This window comes from Micrasema longulum, unplaced genomic scaffold, assembly GCF_059751315.1.
Source record: "Micrasema longulum isolate JH-2025_06_02 unplaced genomic scaffold, ASM5975131v1 h1tg000842l, whole genome shotgun sequence".
Taxonomy (NCBI): domain Eukaryota; kingdom Metazoa; phylum Arthropoda; class Insecta; order Trichoptera; family Brachycentridae; genus Micrasema; species Micrasema longulum.
In genome coordinates this window covers 44909-70230 of record NW_028278034.1, presented here as the reverse complement: position 1 = coordinate 70230, position 25322 = coordinate 44909, and the positions used below count along the sequence as shown (strand labels likewise).

The 25322-nt window shown below is 35.3% G+C and overlaps 1 protein-coding gene across 1 annotated transcript in view; it reads left to right on the top strand.

Moving 5' to 3' along the window:
* Positions 1–21718, top strand: part of LOC148278676 (uncharacterized) — a 35718-nt gene extending 14000 nt beyond the window's left edge. Inside the window, exons 6-11 of the mRNA XM_088231015.1 lie at positions 602–694; positions 2643–2697; positions 4265–4406; positions 5386–5561; positions 8414–8538; positions 10414–21718. Of these exons, the coding sequence (XP_088087141.1) occupies positions 602–694; positions 2643–2697; positions 4265–4406; positions 5386–5561; positions 8414–8538; positions 10414–10900 (1078 nt within the window). The 3' untranslated portion in view covers positions 10901–21718. The remainder of the gene's footprint in view (positions 1–601; positions 695–2642; positions 2698–4264; positions 4407–5385; positions 5562–8413; positions 8539–10413) is intronic.
* The last annotated feature ends 3604 nt before the right edge of the window (positions 21719–25322 follow it).

The window sequence follows — 25322 nt, the reverse complement described above, 5'->3', positions numbered from 1 at the left end:
CATTATTTATTATAGGAGCAAAAATTCATTAACATTTTCTTGGATAATACAAAAATATTATAACTGTCCATTATTTATTATAGGAGCAAAAATTCATTAACATTTTCTTGTATTATACAAAAATATTATAACTGTCCATTATTTATTATAGGAGCAAAAATTCATTAACATTTTCTTGTATTATACAAAAATATTATATCTGTCCATTATTTATTATAGGAGCAAAAATTCATTAACATTTTCTTGTATTATACAAAAATATTATAACTGTCCATTATTTATTATAGGAGCAAAAATTCATTAACATTTTCTTGTATTATACAAAAATATTATAACTGTCCATTATTTATTATAGGAGCAAAAATTCATTAATATTTTCTTGTATACCCACGAACAAGCCATGCCTTTGTGGGATTTTTTGTTTACTATTTTTACTATTAATATGTATTTCATTGCTATGTAATTATGCTTTATTTTTTTAATACTAACTTTTTTTAATTTTTAAGAATAATTACATTGCAATGAAATATATATTATTATTTAAATGTTTTTCCCACACTTTCTCCGTCGGATCCCTGATCAATATTGTTTGTGATTCTAGCGAGGTTCTGACCCCGGAGCACTCCAGTCCCAAGAGAGGGAAACTGCACTCGCCGAGTGGTAACTCGACTCCCGCTAAGCCCATCGAAGACAGGTCGGTATTCAGCTCGTTTCCACGTCCTCGGCGAGGAGGCCGGGTGGCTGATATCGCAATATTCAAAACATCTGTAATTATTTAACTAAAAGGTGTCTCAAAACCTTATTTATATTCAAATAATGCGAATTTTTTAATGTTGGATTTTAATAACAATAATATTTAAAGTCATCAAAAGTCTACGAGGTATGCAAGAAAAGCGATTTGCTTATGAATGTTGATAAATCCAAAGTGATGGTTTTTGAAAGGGATGAAAATATAACTAAATGTGAGATCAGCGTGAACGGAGATATTCTGAATCAGGTAGGAGAATCTGTGTACCTGGGAAGTATGTTTACTAGGGACGGAAAGGCCGAGAAAGATATTGAAAGGAGGGTGAACGGTGCACTAAAATCTACTTTGGCAAACAGATGTTTATCGCAGGAGGCTAAACTAGCAGTTCACAACGGAGTTCTAGTTCCAACTACTTTATCTGAGCGAAGTATGGAATTGGAAAAATTATGATGAAAGTAGGTTAAATGCTGTCGAAATGCGATCCCTCGAATCGGGCGAATGTGTGGTAAAACAATGTATGATAGGTGCGCAAATGTCGAGATTCGCAAAGTGTGTAAGGCTGAGACACGCATTATCGACAGAATCAAGAAAGGGGTGCTGCGTCGGTTCGGACATGCGGAGCGAATGGACAGCGAAAGAACGACTAAAAGGATCTACGACGCAAACGTTGATGGATGCAGAAAACGAGGAAGACCGAGAAAGACGTGGCACGATCGAGTCCATCAAATACTTGAAGATGGACATGTCGAAAGTGGGAATAATCGGCGTGTGTGCATGCATGAGAAGATGTATGGATGTAGAGGAAGCGAGGTCTGTATGCCAAGATGGAGTGTTATGGCGTTCTATCCTCTCTGCCTACCCCTACGGGGAAACGGCGTGATGGTTTGTTGTTGTTGTTGTTTATTTAATAATGTATTTTGTGTAAATTTTCCGATTTTTCTCGACCTAAGCCCAGTAATCAATTTTTACAAATTTATTTAATTTAAATCGGGTCGTGGTTTTGCAATGTCCGAGTGGCATGTTGGATATTTTGGGGCCCAGGAGGCCGAGATTTCTTCGCCCGAATTCAGAGTTCGCGGCAGACCCCGTGACCCATCCCCCAGTCTGACCTCTGGTAGTGTGGGAGTGCCCCTTTTGGGATTCGGTAGAATAATTTGCTTTCACAAAAATTATCATTCTAATATTCTCCCCTTTGTTAACCGTGGAGTTGAAACAGTGCTTTATTTATTTAGTTTTTTATTGCTTACTTCTTGGCATGAACACTTGACAAACTTACTACTATGCTCTATTTTTTATAGATTTATTGATATCATTCTAACTTTGCTAGAATTCCACTCGTCCATGCGCTTTGTAGCTGCACGATGATTGGTTATCTAGCTTTCATATACCAACTTAAAAATACCTAAATTTTATAAATGGGGTCTAGAATTCCAATCGTCTATGCGCTTAGTAGCTGCAAGACGTGTTGTAATCTTACTCCTTTTTATTATGCATATTATTTTTTATTTTTTTTAGTATCATTAATACACTAAATTTATTTGTCAATTTTTAAAATGAGTAAATGGGGGCGAAATTTCTAACTGTCTATGCGCTCTGTAGCTGCAAGACGTCCTGTAATCTAGCTCCTATCTGTTATAATTTTTTATTGATCTTAATTGAAAACGAGGAACTGGAATCCCAACCGTCCATGCGCTCTGTAGCTGCAAGACGTACTGGGATATTTATTGATTGTACAGCGCCCTTGAGGTGATTTTCACAAAAATGGCGCTGTATAAATTATCCAACTATATATATTTGGTCATTTGCTTGCGGTAACGCAATGTGGCATCGCGGCGTGTAAGAGAATTTTTTACCACAGCCTTTTAAGAGTTAATTTACGGCCTGCTTTTTTCAGTTTGATGAAGGAACTACCTATCGAGTGGACCAGCAACACGACCCATGGAATAGAGGTAATTATATATATATTTTTTTTTGTACATAATGTAAACTTTACACTGGCGGTTTTATTGCCAAATGGCAATTTCTTCCAACAGACCGATAAAATTAAAAGCTGAAAATATACAAAAATAGAAATACAGTAAAACTGCCTTTTTTACGTTTTTCAATCGAGCAAGAAAAATGTGTAAAACTGAGGAAAACGCTTGAGTGAGGAAATGAAAAATGTATGGAAAAAATAGGAATAACATAAAAATATAATTGATTTGCTACACTATAGTGTACGTATACTTCCAGAAAAATTGTAAAAACGGTATAAAGTGGAAATCGACAATATTTTTTTATACCTATTTTCAATGATTTGTCTTTTTCTAACAATATTATGTAATTAATCTTTTTTTCAATTTGGTTTAAAAACAGCGCGTTAAAATTATTTTATGCGTAAAGAATAAAAAAATCAAAAATAGAATTTTGAATTTGCATAAAATAATACACAATAATTTTTCCCTTAAAAATTGGGAAATTTTATTTATACGGTATCTTTTTTTTTCTCTATGGCATCACTAAAAACAACTGTCATTTAGATCGCGGCAGAATTGTATCCATTTTTATTACATAAAAGATTGTTTTATGCTAGATTTGAGTATACACTGTCTTGCAGAGGCCTCCACGATCTGAGCGAAAGAGACAACTTCATGTCGACCTTCTATGCCTAACTAAAATAGACAAAATCGGCAAAAAAAATAATTAGTTTAGTACGTAAAATAACATATAATATTTTTTCCCCTGAATGCTGGGAAATTTTATTTATACGGTATCACTTTTTTTTCTATGGCATCACCAAAAACAACTGTCAAATAGATCGCGGCAAAATTGTTTCACACTTTTATGACAACTTTTAAACCATCTTTTTTATGACTTTAAATATTTGTATTGTTATGTTTTAAACATCGCTATTTAATGATATTTAAAACTTCATTGTTTCTAAACGTTTGTCAACTGCGTATCATGATTTGTACAAGTCAATGTGACGTTTTTGTTCAAATGAAAACTAAGACTAACCCTAAAGGAAGACACTTAAACAAAAGGTCAATCACACTGCACCTGCAATTTAGGTTAAGACAATAATTTATCCTTTATTAATTGTTTACCTGTTTTTATTCTTCATTCGCGTGGCGCGGGCCGCGGCGTCATTATTACGTCATAATTTTTGATTTTTTGACACATCAAATGAATTCCGAAAATTTTTAAGCGTAAAACCGGGGTGATGAAAGTTGTAAAAAACGTTAATTGGGGGGAATATTTGTACGAAGTTTTACTGTAACTGTATTTGTATATAAATTACCTAAAATCAATACTATTACAAAGTATTATGCCGTTTCTCCGTTGTGGTAGGAAGAGAGGATAGGATGCCACATCTTTATGCACGCACGCCAATCATTCCTACTATTGACATGTGGAGCGAATGGACAGCGGAACGCCTGAAAGCATCTACGATGCGAATGTTGATGGATGCCGAAATCGAGGAAGACCGAGAAAGACACGGCGCGATCATAATTTGATAATAAAATTCCGTTGCAGGACTCGGAGGATTTGTCTTCAGTTTGCTCGGAAGCGTCTCTCGAAGGAAGGGACATATCTCAGTTTCTGGACACTACGATGGAGGTCGAAGGGGTCGACCGGCCCGATAATCCCCCGTCACCTGCCTCGTCCACACCGACAGGTAAATAATCAAATTTTTTGTAATAACGTACTTTTGAGTACTATGAAATACTGTTGAGGAAAAAAAGTATTTTTTTTGTACTATTACTAATTTATAAATTTTAATTTCCAAAAAATCGGTTCAATGCCATTGGCCACGCCCCTAATACGTCACGATTTGGTTTAATTTTGAACTTTGTTTGTGACCGTTTAAATTTAAATAGAACCTCGTCATGAATCTTGACGTCCCAATGCGGAAGTTTAGTGGTTTTTAAAAAATAAACTATTTGTCAATAGATTATTTGACTGAACAAAAAAAAATAATGAATTTCTGGAATAACTCTGCGTGTGACGTCACAGGTTCTCTTCCGCTTATTCTCAATCAGTTCTGCCCATTGGTCCATTCACGGCGAGCAAACCGGAAATTTTCCATAACTCTCCTATCGTTGGTTGATTCACATGGACCAGTGACGTCATTCAAAGTAGTTAGTTTTTATTAAAATATTGTTTATTATTTTTTTCATACATTTTCTGTAAACTTTGCCTTACAATTTGATGTACCACAACCGAGTCAAAGATCATTTTGGAGAAGGTAATTTAGAAGTCCAGGCATCTACAGGGCTTTTGACCTGTCATTGGCTGATTTAAGCTCACTTAATAACAAATTAATATTAATATTAAAAAGATTCAGAATATCACTCTCGTGGTAGTGACGACGACGAATGAAGTGGGCGTCCATTTTTGACGAACCAGTTCAAGATGGATGCCGCTTAGTTCGTGGTCATGCACATTATCAAGACCTTCATTGAACTGTCTCATCCGTGAATCATTTATTGCACGTCATCCGTACACCCCACAGATCTGATGATGAATGGTTTTTTTTTTTTCGGCATTTCAAACAAGCACCGTGAAGCGTAGACAACAATCAGCCAACTCATGTAATACTCTGTATAACGATTGTAGGTGTTTTTTCTTTTACCGGTGTGTGTTATTTCCTCCAGCGATTGCGGTGGATCCCCTGGAGGCTACGCCCCCCGCGGCGGCCGCGCCCGCCGCCCCGGCGCAGCCCGCCGCGCCCGCCGCGCCCCCGGCCCACTTCGCCGACGTCGTCAAGCTGTCCGACTACCTGGTCCGCGGGCGACGCCCGCAGTTCTGGGCGGAGGACTACGTCAAGAGAGTGAGTATTTTGTCTCGCACGTCCATCAAAAGGCTTTTGAATCTGTGAACTTTCTGAACTTTTGAACCAAATAAAGTCATTTTAATCTTCAACGAACTTTCAATGTAAAATAATGATTTTTAACATATTACAACAGAGATGTAGAACATTTAAGAGAAGGTGAAATAGAAGTCTAGGCATCTACAGGGCTTATGACCTGTCAATGGCTGGTTTAAGTGGCCACTTTACACACTGCGTAACATTCACCATTCTGCCCATATTTGAATGTCAATATTCCTTCAATTCTTTCATCTGTCGATGTTTGTGAAGTTAAAGAGCTGAAACCTTTATTTATGCGGGTGAGATTCGTCTAATTGAATTATTTCACCTACATACTAGACTAGGCAACGCCTGAAAATGTTATTTATTCAATTTCTATACTTCTTCATGGACCAGGTAATTTATCAACAATATTTTGAGTTTGTCCAAATTTTTGTAGACAAGAACTGGATTCAACTCCCTGGGGAGCTGTTTATATTAACATATTACAACAGAGATGAAGAACATTTAAGAGAAGGTGATATAGAAGTCTAGGCATCTACAGGGCTTATGACCTGTCAATGGCTGGTTTAAGTGGCCACTTTACACACTGTGTAACATTCACCATTCTGCCCATATTTGAACATCTATATTCCTTCAATTCTTTCATCTGTCGATGTTTGTGAAGTTAAAGAGCTGAAACCTTTATTTATGCGGGTGAGATTCGTCCAATTGAATTATTTCACCTACATACTAGACTAGGCAACGCCTGAAAATGTTATTTTTTCCATTTCTATACTTCTTCATGGACCGGGTAATTTATCAACAATATTTTGAGTTTGTCCAAATTTTTGTAGACAAGAACTGGATTCAACTCCCCGGGGAGCTGTTTATATTAACATTGAATCCAGTTCTTGTCTACAAAAATTTGGAAAAACTCAAAATATTGTTGTTAATAAATCTTGTTTATTTAAATAAATATTTTATACAAGTACTCATACCAATAATCTTAGTCTTAATTACCTAAATGACATTTTTTTAATATCAGGTAGGTACACACATTTTTCAAAATGGACAATGGAAAATACAAAAATTTGGACAAACTCAAAATATTGTTAATAAATCCACCTGGTCCATGAAGAAGTATAGAAATGGAAAAAATAACATTTTCAGGCGTCGCCTAGTCTAGTATGTAGGTGAAATAATTCAATTAGACGAATCTCACCCGCATAAATAAAGGTTTCAGCTCTTTAACTTCACAAACATCGACAGATGAAAGAATTGAAGGAATATTGATGTTCAAATATAGGCAGAATGGTGAATGTTACGCAGTGTGTAAAGTGGCCACTTAAACCAGCCAATGACAGGTCATAAGCCCTATAGATGCCTAGACTTCTATATCACCTTCTCTTAAATGTTCGTCATCTCCGTTGTAATATGTTAATGTTAACTGCTCCCCGGGGAGTTGAATCCAGTCCTTGTCTACAAAAATTTGGACAAACTCAAAATATTGTTAATGATTTGTAAATAATGTCGGCTCGGATCTAAATTTGTCGCAACAGGGAGGAATATTGAAGTCTAGCCATTTACAGGGCTTACGACCTGTCGTTGGATGGTTTAGTGGCCACTTTACACGCTGTGTAACATTCACCATTCTGACCATGTTTGCAAAAATCTGGATATTCACGACGACAGAGATGGAGAACCGATTAAATTAATGTCGAGGCATTGTGGATATAAAATGCCAAGCTCACATCACATCCATCGGCGAGAAAGCCGAGTCGATAATTTACTTAACAATGTTTGAGTGTGTCCAAATGCTTGCAGACTGGCTGGATTTCCCCCCTAGGAAGTTATTCAGATTTAAATTTATTTCAACAGAGAGCGAAAACATTATCGAGATGGGAATATGGAAGTCTAGGCATTTACAGGGCTTATGGACCTGTCGTCGGCTGGTATAAGTGGCCACTCTACACACTGTGTAACATTTACCATTCTGCTCATGTTCAACTATCCACATTTCCTAACTCTTCCATCTGTCGATTTTTGTGAAGTAAATGCGACAAATTTAGATCTGAATATCTCCCTAGCGCCAGCTCTAATGCATGGGAGCAAAGTATGGAATTGGAAAAAATGCCGTTGAAACGCGATCCCTCAGGCGAATGTGTGGAAGACGACGTACGATAGGTGCTCAAATGTCGAGATCCGTGAACCATGTAAGGCTGAGACACGCATCATCGGCAGAATCGAGAAAGGGTGCTGTGTTGGTTTGGACAGATAACGAACGGCTAAAAGGATCTGATGGATGCGGAAAACGAGGAAGACCGAGGTGGGCACGGCACGATCGAGGCCATCAAATAGTCAACGATGGACATGTCGAGAGTAGGAATAATCGGCGTGTAATCATGAGATGTATGAATGTAAAAGAAAACGATGTCTGTATGCATAGATAGAGTGATACGGCCTTCTATCTTTTCTGCCTGCCCCTGCGGAGAAACGGCGAGATGGTTTGTCGTTGTTTCAACTCCCTAGAGAGGAAATCAATCAGTCAGTCTACAAACATTTGGACATACTCAAAACACTGTTGAATTTCTTAGTATGCTGTACCAACTCAATGAAGAATGCTAGGTTTGCGGTGTCAAGTTGCATAATTGAATTCTATTTTTGCAAGATTTAGAGACGGTTTTGAATTACGCTATTATTTAGGTAGGTAGGTTTTTTCGTATACTTTATTTTGACATCAATAGCTAATTTTCCGTTTTTGGTGGAGATTCCTACCTAAGCTCGCTTCCAATACCCTCACATTGTCTTGACGGATATTTTGTTCGACTTAGGTCATGGAGGCAGTGTTCTGCAAGGAGTTGGAGATGAAGCAGGCCGCCGAGATGCTGGGAGTGTCCTACGGAACACTGTACGGGCGATACCGCGACTGCTTCGGGTGCATCAACCGTCCCTACAGGTGAGATAATGAAGATAACCCCAGTGAAACCTCGTTTTTACGTTCCCCAATTTTCCCCAATACACCGAAATGCTCGGGACTCATTCTTCGTCATACTTTCTTGTACGAATATTCCCATAGATTAACGTTTTTTACATTTTAATTTCATTTTCATTTCAACATTATTGTTCTCATCAGTCTCACAGCCAGGTATTTATCTTCGCAGTGTCACCCTTGTCCGGGGGCGAATCGTGTATAGGAGAGATTATGCGCAGCCTATCATTATATTTGACTACCCGTAATAATTTGACTAAAATCATTTATTGACAATTCTCGATGGAACTCCATTGTTATTTAGTTATTTATTTATTATATATACGGCGTAAGCCGATTACAACAGTTACATGAAGAAACATAAATGCAAGAAACTGAACAAAAAGAACATAAATCTATTTAGCAAAGACAAACAAGGGCAAAACAATAATAGTATACAATAATACACTTAATGAAGTCACTGAAATTAAATATTTAGGTGTAATGTTGGATTCAAAACTTACATTTCACCAAAACGCTAAGATGGTAATAAATAAGATTGCAAAAAAATATCCATTTTGGGAAGGATCAGAAGATTTATTGATAAGGACTCCTGCAAAACTATTTACAAAGCAATTATTGAACCACACGTTAGCTACTGTAGTAGCATTTTATTTTTATCCAACAAAGAAAACATAGATAAACTAACTGTATTACAAAATAAAGCCTTTAGAATCATTTTGAAAAAAAACAGATACACGAGGGTAAAGTCGATGGTAAATGAAATGAAATTATTAACATATAAACAAAGAATATTTTACAATACAATGATATTTGTTCATAAAATTATAAACTCTAATAAAAAAACAGAATTTTGGAAAAAAATTGATCGGAACCAGCGTGAACACGATCACAATACTAGAGAAAAGAACAAAATTAGACTTCCATTTAGGAAAAAGGCAAAGTCACAAAATTCCATTTTATTTAAAGCAATTAAAAAGTATTACGAAATGGAAAAAAATATTTATGAAGAAAAAAACATATCAAAATTTAAAATAATGGTCAAGACATATGTGATAAACAATTTATAAATTAAATATATTTGCAATGTTATTATTAGAACACACATAACAATATGTATGATATGTGTGCCCTATTTTAAGATTTAAATAAAAAAAATAAAAAAAATATATATTCATAAAAACGAAAGTCATAAGACTTCGGGCTAAACCATGCCGATCCAACTTCATCCCACACTGTTTAGTCGCGAAGAGATCTACGAAAAGCCGGAAGATCCATCCCGAGGAATTCCAAGTCGTGTGATGAATTGACTGATCTACACGTTCTGGACATTGGGGCATAAAAACCAAAGTTGCTCTTGGAAGATTTAATAAATAGCAGATTTTGACTTCTGGTGCCACGGTTGGGAACATGAAAAGAATTTGATCGCAACAGAGATGGGACATCACTTAAAGCATTAAGTATTTTGAAAATGCATATAAGGTACATCTCAGTTCTACTTTGATACAATTAATCTTTTTACTATTTTAAGACGGTTGAACATATTGGCGCATGCACCACCCCATCCTACAATACCGTATTGTAACAAAGATTGTACAATTGAGTAATAAGCTATTTTTAAATGATTGATTTTAAAAATATTCCTTAATCTAATAATTAATCCTTTTGCTTCGTAAAAGTCAACAGATGGAAGAGTTGAGGAAATGTGGATGTTTAAACATATCCTAACGCATTTACACTGCGCTATAACGCGCTATAATTGTGTTCAGAATACTAGCCCAGAAGTAGACGAATAAACATTTGATAAGTTTTGAGTTTGAATCACAAATTTTCTTCTTTCAGGGTCCAAGATTTTTGGACGGAACAAGGCCGCTCCGAGATCCTCGCTAAGCTGCAGCGCAAAGATATATCGCTCTTCAAGGCCGCGGAGATGCTCAACGTCACTCCGCAGACGCTGTCCAGCTACCTCAACACCGTGGACCCCGGCGCGCTCAAGGAGGACCAGGACGACAAGGAGGCCAGGTACTCGGACGAGGAGTCGGACGCCGAGAGCAAGGAGGAGGAAGCGAAGGACGACAAAGACGAGGACCCCTCGAAGCCGTCGAGGGCCCCGGCGATCCGCGTCGTCAACCTGAAGTTCCTCAAGGGCGAGGCCGCCGAGCCGGCGCCGTCGGCCGACCCCGCGCTCGACGTGTCGCAGCTGCTGAAGAACCACCCGGACCTGACGATGACGGCGACGTCCAAGCGCAAGGTGCACTTCCAGGAGGAGACTGACATCATCAACCCGAAGTCGTCCAACGGCGACAACGAGAACTCGTCGGACTCGTGATTGTTCCAAGACGGACGCGACGAATCCGACAATCGCACGCAATTTCGAAAATAAAAAAAAATCATAATCTTTCTCTTCCGAGCGTTATCGGAATATGATTTGTCTTTAATATTTTATATCATATAGGCTAAGAGTATTTTGTAGTTGTTTTTTTAATTAATTTATATTTGCAATTGATTTTATATGAAAAGTTTAATGGAACGCTACGAGTGTGAATGATGCGGAGTCATCGAGTGATTTTTAAATCAAACTCTTAACTTTTATGATATGTACGCGAGTGTCTTTCCCTGTCGGTGATTTGAAATGCTAAAATGATACTGTTTAAAGCATTGTAAAATAAGCTCCCCTTAATATTATGATAATACACTCCGTTAGCAATAAGACATATTCACGTTGTGTGAACTCTTAACTGTAATGGTACTCGACTGTAAGGTGTTATGATATATTTTGAAGCAATGTTTTTCTTAGAATTGATAAGCTTTAAGTCTCAAATATTTTAAACTCTTAACATTATTTAAAAGACTCCACTTTCAGGGGGCAACGCTATGAAAAGAACCATCATGATACACGTTAACTTTATCACTACTGCGTCGTGAAAAACTCAAATTATGAAACTCTTAACTTTTAATAACCTATGAAACTATATTTGATAAGAATTGTATTATACAAAACAAACTTTAAGCTAACAACATAAAGCTCTTTATGTTGTGAAATGTATCCTTTGTATCGATATTTATATTATTTATTGACAACCTAACACATACATTTTTTTAAAACTCTTAACTTTATGATACAAGATGTCTTCTTTGTGAAGATATAATTTATTAACACCATTATTGAATCATCAAAAACTCTCAACTTTATGATACAAAATCTCTTCTTCGTGAAGAGTATTATTTATTGACATCATTACGAAATCATTAAACTCAACGTTATGTAACAAAATCTCATCTAAGTGAAGAGTGTTTTTTATTGACAACATTACGAATACATGAAAAAAAAAACTCTTAACTTTATGATACAAAATTCCTTCTTCGTGAAGAGTATTATTTATTGACATTACGAAATCATTTAAAACCCAATTTTGTGTCACGAAATCTCGTCTGCGTGAAGAGTATTATTTATGGACATCATTAAAAAATCCATAAAAAAAAACTATTAACTTTATGATACAAAATGTCTTCTTATTGTTATTTATTGACATCATTACGAAAACATCAAAAACTCAACTTGATGTTACGAAATCTTGTCTTCGTGAAGAGTGTTTTTTATTGACAAATACATGAAAAAAAAACTCTCAACTTTATTTATCCAAAATCTCGTCTGCAAAGTCTGTGAAGAGTATTATTTATGGACATCATTACAAGTACATAAAAAAAACTCTTGACTTTATATTACAAAATGTCTTCTTGTTGGAGAGTATTATTTATTGTCATCATTAAAAACTCAACTTAATGTTAAAACTCTTAACTGAATGATACAAAATCTCTTCTTGTTGGAGAGTATTATTCATTGGCATTGTTACGAAATCATTAATAACTCAACTTTATTAATTATTGACAAATACATTAAAAAAACTCTTAATTTTATGATACAAAATCTCGTCTTCGTGAAGAGTTTTATTTATTGCCAACATTAAAAATACATTAAAAAAAACTCTTAACTTTATGATACAAAATCTCCTCTTCGTGAAGAGTATTATTTATCTACATCATTACGAAATCATTAATAACTCAACTTTATGTTACGAAATCTCGTCTTCGTGAAGAGTGTTATTTGTTGACAAATACATAAAAAAAATCCTAACTTTATGATACAAAATCTCTTCTTCGTGAAGAGTATTATTTATTGATGTGACTACAAAATCATCAAAAACTCTTAACTTTATGATACATTTAAAATTGCAAATCTACTGCAATTTATCTTGAAGACGACAATTGAAATCATTGTTGTACCTTTATACATGCGTCGTATTCAACGTTCCAATGCATCGCTAGGTGTGGAAAGGGAAACGATGGCGTCCTCGTCTGAACAGCGACATCTCTTCAATTCTTCCACCTGTCGATTTTTCTCAAAGCCAAAGAGCTGACACCCTTATTGATGCGGGTGAGATTCACCTGACTGAATTTTTCACAGTGCATGCTAGGCGACGCCTGAAAATATTCTTGAACCGGTTGGTTTAATCTGAGTTTATCCAAACGTTTGTAGACAAGTACTGGATTTCACCCCCTGGGGAATTAAGAATCTCATCATCATTTTTTTTCATCGTTCCATGTCCGCTCCCTAGTTGGGGCATATGGTGTCCACAAAGATCCTCCGGGCATCTTCGTCGGCTGCCAGCTCCTGCGCATCGTCCCAAGTCAGGTTGCGTTGAGTTCTGACGTGAACTGCCGACGTCGAGAACCTGACGCCTTGTAAAGTAAGCGAGCGTGGTTAAGGCTCTCGGGAGGCGTCCGCAGTACATGGCCCAGCCACCGGAACGCCTCCGCTTGATGAGTTTGCTGCGTCCGTTCTCTTATTACTTCATAATCATAAGAATCTCACCTACATCTATAAAAATTTCAGCTCACCGAAGAGTCGATGGAATACGGTCGTTCGAATAGGCAGAATGTTGAAGAGATTTCACTTTCGTCATCATGATTTTCCTGGCTCATAGGGCATTCCCATCGGCATCCTAATCACCGCTGAGTGCGGATCGGGAAACGACGACGATGATTCAAATTCCCTTCTCCGTCTCCCCAGCGGGTTTACGACTAACTTGTCTGCAAACATTTGGACGTGCTCAAAATATTGTTTCGGTTTAATTTACAGGTTGCTAGAAATAAATTTACTATTAATAATGCCTTTACTAGAATTATTACAATCATTAGAATAGTGCTTCGAATCAAATTTATTTATATTCATAATATTTTACGTAGATTTGATCAAAAATATATGTAAAACGTAAGTATTTATTAATGTCTAATAATCTTAATTTACGACTAGGAGATATATATTTTTAAGGTAATACACGTCAGAGATGATACCGAATATCCGGTGGCCAGATACCTAAAATCCGACAGTCAGATACCAAATATCCGGCGGCCAGATACCAAATATCCGGCGGCCAGATACCAAATATCCGGCGGCCAGATATCCCAAAAGTTTTTGCTACCGGTCATGATGAAGTATGACAATATCCGACCGTCTGTATAATGAGAAAGTTCTCTGCCATGGGAAATTGGATGTTAAAAATGTTTCCTTACACGCGGTAAATATTAGAGCATTTTATTGCGCGGCCAAATTTCACTGAATAAATTTAAAATCATAAATACGCCGGTCATATAACTAGCGTGCGCTCTCGCTCACTGCCAATAACCGACTGATTGAACGAATTTTTTTTTTTTTTTGGTCTCTTTCACACAACACCGGCCACAGAACAGCGCCTCTGTCGCCCTTGTTGCGAGTTCTCTTCTCGTGCTCTTTCTCACACACTAAAACAGTAATTAATCTCATTAGAGCATTTTATTGCGCGGCCAAATTTCGCTGAATAAATTAAAAATCATAAATACGCCGGTCATATTATAACTAGCGTGCGCTCTCGCTCACTGCCAATAACCGACTGATTGAACGAATATTTTTTTTTTTGGTCTCTTTCACACAAACACCGGCCGCAGAACGGCGTCTCTGGCGGCCTTGTTGCGAGTTCTATTCGAGAAAGATCTCACACAGCGAAACGGTAATTAATCTCGGATCGCGGTCCCGTGGCTAGCGTCTCGGACTCGCGGATCAAACGCCCGTGGTCGAATCCCACCCTGCGCCAACTTGATTCCCATTTTCCAAAAGTGAGGCATTTACAACTCGTTGAAAAATGGCCCTCAAAATAAATGGGTAAATTATAAGAACGCAAATATTAATTTTTCCTAAAAAAAAAAAAGATACATTTAGGCGTGTATCCTCGTGTTGCCCCGCAGTCACACGAGACTTCAAAATAAATATGCAGATGCTAAAAAAGAGCCAAGTACCGGATCTCTGTTTCATCTCTGACACACATTTATACTGTACTATTAATTTAATTATTTAGCTTAAGAAAATTATCAAATCATTCAAAAATCGTGTCTGATTACTGGGGACCTGAACGAAAATCAGTGTTAAATTTTTATTATTAGGAATATTTTTTCCTCAAAATGCATGTTATCCTTTTCCTCAAATGCGATTTTATTACTTTGTTAAAATCTATGTTTTTTTTTTTTAAGCAATAGAGAAATATCACATTTTTTAAACATTTTTAAATTTCAAAGAAATACTATCCTGTAAAAAAATTGATATATTGTTAATTTTGAATTCCAGCGAAAACGGCCATTCCTTTGGCCACGCCCCTAATACGTCACGATTCATGTTTATTTGTTCCTGACCATTCAATTTTTTTTAGAACATTGTCTTATCTATTAGCTCTCAATACCCACAGTAATATTCGTTAAAAACCATGTTATTTTTTTTTGTCAATAATTGTTATTTTTTTTGTCAAAAATTGTTATTTTTTTTGTCAAAAATTGTTAATTTTTTTGTCAAAAATTGTTATTTTTTCATAATTGCCGTTTTATCGATTTTTTTCATATCTGTGTTATTTTTTCTTAGAAGGCAGTGTTATTTTGTCTATTTTGCTGTCAAAAACCACAATGTTACTGTGTTATTATTTTTCTATCCACAACTGTTATTTTTTTGCGGATTTTGTATTATTTTTTATATTTATATCTATTTTGCCCTCAAAAGCCACAATAATTTTCTTTGAAATCTGTGTTATTAACAAATTACAACAGGGATGGAGAATACCTTAAATACGGGAATATGGAAGTCAAGGCATTTACAGGGCTTATGACCTGTCATTGGCTGGTTTAAGTGGCCACTTTACACACTGTGTAACATTCACCATTTTGCCTATGTTTGAACATCCATATTTCTTCAATTCTTCCATTTCGAGGGGGTGAAATCCAGTCTGTTGTCTACGAACATTTGGACAAACTCAAATATTGTAATGAAACCAACTGGTCCAAGAAGAAGTTTAAAAATTGAAAAATTGCTTTCAGGCCTTGCCTAGTATGTGAAATAATTCAGTCAGATGAATCTCTTCGCAACAATAAAAGTTTCAGCTCTTTAACTTCACTAAAATCAACAAATGGAAGAATTGAAGAAATATGGATGTTCAAACAAAGGCAAAACGGTGAATGTAACACAGTGTGTAAAGTGGCCACTCAAACCAGCCAACGACAGGTCATAAGCCCTGTAAATGTCTAGACTTCCATATTCCCTTAGTTAAGGTATTCTCCATCCCTGTTGTAATTTGTTAATCTTAATGACTCCCGAGGTGGTGAAATCCAGCCTTTTGTCTACGAACATTTGGACAAACTCAAATATTGTAGCTGTGTTATTGTTTTTTGTCAGAAACTGTTATTTTATCCTAAATTTTTTAGAACCTGCTTTTTGTCGAAGACCGTGTTATTTTGACCTATTTTGCTGTCAAACACCACATAATTTTTTGCCAAAAATTGTTATTTTTCCACCAATTCGTATTATTCATCCTTTTAAAAGCTATATTTTGTTCATTGACAACAGTGTTATTTTGACCTGTTTTGCTGTCAAAACTACATTATTTTTTGCCAAAAATTGTTATTTTTCTACCAATTTTCCTTTAAAAGCTGTATTTTTTTCATTGACAGCAGTGTTATTTCGACCTATTTTGCTGTCAAAACCCACATTATTTTTTCCCAATAATTGTTATTTTTCTACCAATTTCCCTTTAAAATCTGTATTTTTTTCATTGACAACCGTGTTATCTTGATCTATATGCTTTCAAAACCTACATTTTTTTTCCCAAAAATTGTTATTTTTCCACCAATTTCCCTTTAAAAGCTGTATTTTTTTCATTAACAACAGTGTTATTTTGACCTGTTTTGCTGTCAAAACTACATTATTTTTTGCCAAAAATTGTTATTTTTCTACCAATTTCCCTTTAAAAGCTGTATTTTTTTCATTGACAACAGTGTTATTTCGACCTATTTTGCTGTCAAAACTACATTTTTTTTCCCAATTGTTATTTTTCTACCAATTCCCCTTTAAAAGCTGTATTTTTTCATTGACAACAGTGTTATTTCGACCTATTTTGCTGTCAAAAACCACATTATTTTTTGCCAAAAATTGTTATTTTTCTACCAATTTCCCTTTAAAAGCTGTATTTTTTTCATTGACAGCCGTGTTATTTTGACTTATTTGGCTGACAAAAGTCACAATATTTTTTTAAACTGGTCTTTTATTGTTTCATCGTCATGAATGGTGTAAATGGACTTTGTCCTTAAATAAATAAATAAATAAACAACAGATCTTCACAGGTTGCAATGGCGTCGGGAGCTCGTACAGAGCTGACTCCAACCTTTAAAAATAATAATATGACGTCATTCTGAAAAATTCCCAATTATATCCGATTGGTACAAGCGTCTCACTCCATACGTTAAATTATATTTTGCTAAGTTAATTTTTAACGTTTCGAATATTATATAATTTAAGTTTATTTATCTTAATTTTCTTCAGATATAAATACGTATTTTTCAACCAAAGTGTTCTTTAAGAATTTAACGATTTAAAATATTATCAATCTTAGGCTATTTTTTTCGTATTTTTCCTCTACTATATTTTTTAAGCGTTGGTAACCGCATTAATTATATTTTGATCGAACCAAACAAAAATAATAAAATAGCGCATACTACGACCAATAAAAATATATGAAATTGATTTAGAATATAATCGGAAGACGGGACAAACTGAATGAGGAATTCCAGCCCAACCCGGAATTAAATTTAAAAAATTATTTCGTGTACAATATTTAAAAATCTTGGAGTAGGATGAAATATTTCTAAAACGCACGCAAAAATAAATAAAAAATGTTAAAAATAGTATTCATTTTAAAATCGCAAATAATGACGTCACTCCTTATATCTAGGTGTAGTGTTTCCGCTTTAAAGCCGCCGCACCTTCTAAGGAACGTTTTGACCATAGAAAAAAAGAGTATAATTTGACATTTCAACCAGAGATTATGTCAACTTTCTAGGTTTTTCTAAATCGAAACGTTCGTAAAATCAACCATCACATAGAAATGAGCAAATTACGATCAACTAAATGAAGTAATCAAAGCAATGTTCCATAGATTCTTGTCAGGTCAGTGAAAGTAAGAACGCCAGCCGTTTCATGACGTCACTACTGAAAAGTGACTCGCTGATTACGGTCATTTGGCGCGGTATTTGATAAATGTAACTTTAAAAAATCATATCTTTGTAAATAACGCACAAAAAAAATATATTTTTGCTTAGTTAAATAGTACGCTAATAGAAAAAAATTTTTAGGAAACAGTGGAATTCCTCATTGGCTTGTTATAAGCTTTACTCTTTATACCAGAGAAAGGTATTTTTCAATCCTAACATCACTGCATATTGTCACCAAGTAAACTTCAGAGTACGGACTTTACTTTACGGATTTGGCCTCGGAGGGGGAGATTTGGCAAAATGTAAACTCTCGCGTGCCACACGGCAGCCGGCCTCTTATAGACCCGGGCTCGAGGGCGAGAACTATTCACGGCGGCCCGTCACGATAGATCTTCACGGGTCGCAGTGACGGCGGGAGCTTGGATAGCACTGACCCCCAGCACTAGGAATACAAATACAGTATAACCCCTGTTTTACGTTTTTCAAGGGGCAACAAAAAAATGTGCTAAACTGAGGAAATAAAAAACTGTAGAGATTATTCATATTTACCTATAATTTGATTAAAAATATTTTGGATTTTTTCAATAAATTCCATAATCTGTTTAAATAGGTTTATGTGGGTACTTAACCTTAAAAACACGAAAATAAAAATTTGAATTTGCATAAAACTCATACAATGATTTTTTCCCTAAATATTGTGAAATTTTATTTACATGGCATCACTTTTTTTAGCATGGCACCACAGAAATTCAACTGTCATTTACATCGCGGCAAAACTGTTTCACACTTTTGACAACTGTTTTAACTGTTATAACCTCAAAAAATATTTCTATTTCCGAATTTTAAAACTTTCTGCGTCGTAATTTATTTATTTTATTTATTAATTACATTATACATACATTTATTAAGGACAGAGACACAGTTTATAGCGACACAATCAGGAACGACCCATGTCTGTGAACTTGCTCCGACTCGCTAGAAAATCCGTGTTGAGTCGGGGCACTTGTAATGCATTCACAACCATACATTCACACACATATATACATATATATTCGCACATACATATTTATATTATATTTTATACATACATATACATAAATATTAAGTTTATACACATCATTGATACTTTAATCATTATTACATTTTACATTTATAAATACATATTGATCATTTACCAGTTAGTCCACATTTGATCGCTTAATTTACTGATGTAAAGACTTTATTCTTCTTGCGTCAACCGCACGTCACAATTTAGTAAAATATCAAAATTAGACACTTCAACAAAATGGCCAATTACACTGAACCTACTTTGAATTTAGTTAGAGACAAGAATTTACACATTTTTTTGTTTACCCTGTCTTTTGACGGATCAAACGAGTTTCGAAAAATTTTCAACGTAAAAATGTCCGAGAAGCAGCTCGTTATGAAAAGTTAAAATGTATGGAGAAATCTTTGCACTAAAATGTCAACTGTATTTAAATTTTCCTCTTTAAAAAAAATTAAAAATTAGATTTAAAAAATCTGTATGAAAACAGCACATGGGTTTTGAAAATTCGATTAATTTTCTTTATATCAATTTCATATGTTTTTATCGGCATTCGTAGTATGTAACATTTTCCTATTGTTGTTGAAAGTGCCAAGTATCGTAAGTGCCCATTCGTCGGGCTCCGGTCCGGGACAACGAATAAATGAATAAAGTCAAACCGCCCGCCGCACGCACACACAAATTTTCAAGACTCGGTATTTTGCGAGCGCAATGGGAGCGAAGTATGGACTCGGAAAAACAGCGATGAAAGTAGGCTGAATGCTGTCGAAATGCGGTCTCTCGGGCGAATGTGTGGTAAAACTATGTACGACGTCGAGATCCGTACATTATGTAAGGCTGAGATAAGCATCATCGACAAAATCAAGAATGGAGCTCTGCGCCGGTTTGGACGTGTAGAACGAATGGACGGCGAAAGAACGGCTAAGAATATTTACAATGCGAATGTGGATGGATGCAGAAATAGAGGAAGACGGAGAAAGACATGGCATGACCAGATCCAACGAATACTCGGAGATGGACATGTCAAAAGTCGGAATAATCGGCGCGCGTGCACGAGAAGATGTATGAATGTAGAGAAAGTGAGATCTGTGTGCAAAGCTAGAGTGTTGTGGCGTTTTATCCTCTCTGCCTGCCCTTACGGAGAAACGGCGTGATGGTTTATGGTATTTTGTCGGCGTGGGCCAAATCGTGCCACGATTCACATCCATAGAAGAACGTCGGTGTCGTGCGGGCGGCATAGCCGGCCTCGCGGCGTAGTGGTCAGCGCGTTTGCCTACATGCAAGTGGTCTCGGGTTCGATTCCCGACACGGTTGATATGAAATATTTATTTAAAAGGGATATTTTACACTAGAGAGAGGAATCATTTTTGATAAGGGAATATGAGAGTCCAGGCATTTACCTTGCTGTCATTGGCCATGTTTAAATGGTCACTTTACACACTGTGTTACATTATTATTATTTTTAAGGTTGGATAATTTATATAGCGCCATTTTTGTGAAAATCACCTCAAGGGCGCTGTACAATAAATATTTATTCCAGAACGTCAAACAGAACAAAAAATTGAGATTTTTGTTCCTCGTTTTCAATTATAATCTATTTTAATTATAACAGATGGGAGCTAGATTACAGCACGTCTTGCAGCTACAGAGCGCATGAACCATAAGTAATCTAGCCCTTATTTGCATTAAAAATAAAAATAAAAAAAACTCTAAATTTGTTGCAACAGAGGAAAACGTTCACCATTCTGCCCATATTTTAACATCTAGATTCCTTCAATTCTTTCATCTGTTAATGTTTGTGAAGTTAAACAGCGGAAACCTTTATTCATGCGGGTGAGATTCACCTAATTGAATTATTTCACCTACATACTAGACTAGGCAACGCCTGAAAATTTTATTGTTTTCAATTTCTATACTTCTTTAACCAGGTGGATTTATAAACAATATTTTAAGGTCTGTCCAAATTTTTGTAGACAAGGACTGAATTCAACTCACGGATGCTCCAACAGCAACATCAACAGATGAAAGAATCGAAGGAATATACATGTTCAAATATAGGCAGAATGGTGCGTAAAGTGGCCACTTAAACCAGCCGATGACGGGTCATAAGCCCTGTAGATGCCTAGACCTCTAAATTATCTTGTCTAAAATATTTTTTGATCTCTGTTTTAATATTTATTTGAATGGGTTTTTTTACATTGGAATTCTGGGCTGATACCTGAGGCGTAAGACGATTGGTGAACCAATGCACCGTTGTAAGATAAGACGGGCGACGTTTCGTTTTCACCGACCAAATATCCGATCCCCGACAGCCCGCTACTCCTAGCCGCCCTCCCGGGCACTTCGAACCCTCGCCCCTTTCGATAACTTGGTTTGAATTCCTTATTGAAGTAGTTAGCGTTAACTGGAACTATAATATAATTAGGATAGATTAAGACTACATTATTAGAATTTAGTTTTTCTGATAAAATTTATATATTTAAATATATTTATAGAAAATCCTGTTTTATTTATGAAAATAAATATATATATACACACATTTTTACTGGTTTTTCTTACCTCGAATCATGCCATGGCTTTCCTGAGAGCAGTTTTTTTATTTCTTTATCTTTATTTATTTAAATTTTTTGTTTTTTTAAAATAAACATAAATGATAAAACCGAGTATTAAAAAAATAAAGCATAATTACATAACAATGAAATACATATTAATAGCAAAAATAGTAAACAAAAAATCCCACAAAGGCACGGCTTGTTCGTGGGTATACAAGAAAATGTAAATGAATTTTTGCTCCTATAATAAATAATGGACAGTTATAATATTTTTGTATAACATAAAAAAGAAAAAATAACATATTCTGTAAAAGATTATATGGTATTTTATTTTTCAGGAAATAAAAAAGATTAAAAAATAAATAAATAAAATAACATTTGAGAGAACGTAATATAGAAGTCTAGGCATCTACAGGGCTTATGACCTGTCAATGGCTGGTTTAATTGGCCACTTTACTCACTGTGTAACATTCACCATTCTGCCCATTTTTGAACATCTATATTCCTTCAACTTCAAATCTGTTGATGTTTGTGAAGTTAAAGAACTGAAACCTTTATTTATGCGGGTGAGATTCGTCTGATTGAATTATTTCACCTACATACTAGACTAGGCAACGCCTGAAAATGTTATTTTTTCAATTTCTATACTTCTTCATGGACCAGGTAACTTCACAAACATCAACAGATGAAAGAATTGAAGGAATATAGATGTTCAAATATACGCAGAATGGTGAATGTTACACAGTGTGTAAAGTGGCCACTTAAACCAGCCATTGACAGGTCATAAGCCCTGTAGATGCCTAGACTTCTATATTACCTTCTCTTAAATGTTTTTCATCGCTGTTGTAATATGTTAATATAATCAGCTCCCCAGGGAGTTGAATCCAGTCCTTGTCTACAAAAATTTGGACAAACTCAAAATATTGTTGATAAATTACCTGGTCCATGAAGAAGTATAGAAATTGAAAAAATAACATTTTCAGGCGTTGCCTAGTCTAGTATGTAGGTGAAATAATTCAATTAGACGAATCTCACCCGCATAAATAAAGGTTTCAGCTCTTTAACTTCACAAACATCAACAGATGAAAAAATTGAAGGAATATAGATGTTCAATTATAGGCTGAATGGTGAATGTTACACAGTGTGTATAGTGGCCAATTAATCCAGCCATTGACAGGTCATAAGCCCTGTTGCCTAGACTTCTATATTACCTTCTCTTAAATGTTCTTCATCTCTGTTGTAATATGTTCATATCTTGAGTTTGAATCCAGGATAGTGCGTGTTTATTAAAAGAAGGAAAATTTTGAAAGCTTGGGATCAATGAAATATTATCAGTAAAAAAATAATTAAAAATTTTTGGGTCTATAAAATACGCATGTCTCTGTGCTGGCCCCGTCTCGTTTTACAATGTGCTATTTCTAACACACGATTCCTTCTTTGACTTGATCTATTTGAATGACTTGTAAATAAATTTTGGTTCTTAAATATATATTTTAAACATTGAAAACAATATATTTGTCTTAGATCTAAAAGTTTAGCTTCTTGGAACAATTGGAAAGAGGGAAAAGTGCGATTTTTGTGAAGCATTATTTCGTTCAGTCATATCATTCGATCTTAATCATCTAACTGACTGTTATAAATATGTTTGGATAATTTATATAGCGCCATTTTTGTGAAAATCACCCCAAGGACGCTGTACAGTAAATATTATATCCCAGCACGTCTTGCAGCTACAGAACGCATGGACAGTAAGAAATCTAGCCCCTGTTTCATAAGCTCTGTAGATGCTTAGACTTCTATATTATCTTCTCAAAAATGTTCTTCATCTCTGTTGTAATACATAACAAAATGTCCATTTTGTTTTCTTTGACATTCTGACAGATGGAAAATTAATTCAATTTTTAAGTAATGCATTTGCTACTTACACATGCACTTTCTACTTATATATATTTGAATAATTTATATAGCGCCATTTTTGTGAAAATCTGTACAGTAAATAAATATCCCAGCACGTCTTGCAGCTGCAGATCGCATGGACGGTTGAGATTGTAGTTCCTCGTCTCCAATTATGATATATATAGGAGCTAGATTACAGCACGTCTTGCAGCTACAGAGCGCATGGACAGTAAAAAATCTAGCCCCTGTTTCATAAGCCCTGTAGATGCCTAGTTATCTATATTATTTTCTCGAAAATGTTCTTCATCTCTGTTGTAATACATAACAAAATGTCCATTTTGTTTTCTTTGACAATCTCACAGATGGAAAATCAATTAAATGTTTGAGTAATGCATTTGCTACTTACACATGCATTTGCTACTTATATATATTTGGATAATTTATATACCGACATTATTGTGAATATCACCTCAGGAGCGCTGTACAGTAAATAAATATCCTAGCACGTCTTGTAGCTACAGAACGCATGGACAGTAAGAAATCTAGCCTCTGTTTCATAAGCCCTGTAGATGCCTAGTTATCTATATTACCTTCTCGAAAATGTTCTTCATCTCTGTTGTAATACATAACAAAATGTCCATTTTGTTTTCTTTGACGATCTGACAGATGGAAAATTAATTCAATTTTTAAGTAATGCATTTGCTACTTACACATGCACTTTCTACTTATATATATTTGAATAATTTATATAGCGCCATTTTTGTGAAAATCTGTACAGTAAATAAATATCCCAGCACGTCTTGCAGCTACAGATCGCATGGACGGTTGAGATTGTAGTTCCTCGTCTCCAATTATGATATATAGGAGCTAGATTACAGCACGTCTTGCAGCTACAGAGCGCATGGACAGTAAAAAATCTAGCCCCTGTTTCATAAGCCCTGTAGATGCCTAGTTATCTATATTATTTTCTCGAAAATGTTCTTCATCTCTGTTATAATACATAACAAAATGTCCATTTTGTTTTCTTTGACAATCTCACAGATGGAAAATCAATTAAATGTTTGAGTAATGCATTTGCTACTTACACATGCATTTGCTACTTATATATATTTGGATAATTTATATACCGACATTATTGTGAATATCACCTCAGGAGCGCTGTACAGTAAATAAATATCCTAGCACGTCTTGTAGCTACAGAACGCATGGACAGTAAGAAATCTAGCCTCTGTTTCATAAGCCCTGTAGATGCCTAGTTATCTATATTACCTTCTCGAAAATGTTCTTCATCTCTGTTGTAATACATAACAAAATGTCCATTTTGTTTTCTTTGACGATCTGACAGATGGAAAATTAATTCAATTTTTAAGTAATGCATTTGCTACTTACACATGTATTTGCTACTTATATATATTTGAATAATTTATATAGCGCCATTTTTGTGAAAATCTGTACAGTAAATAAATATCCCAGCACGTCTTGCAGCTACAGATCGCATGGACGGTTGAGATTCTAGTTCTTCGTCTCCAATTATGATATATAGGAGCTAGATTACAGCACGTCTTGCAGCTACAGAGCGCATGGACAGTAAGAAATCTAGCCCCTGTTTCATAAGCCCTGTAGATGCCTAGACTTCTATATTATCTTCTCAAAAATGTTCTTCATCTCTGTTGTAATACATAACAAAATGTCCATTT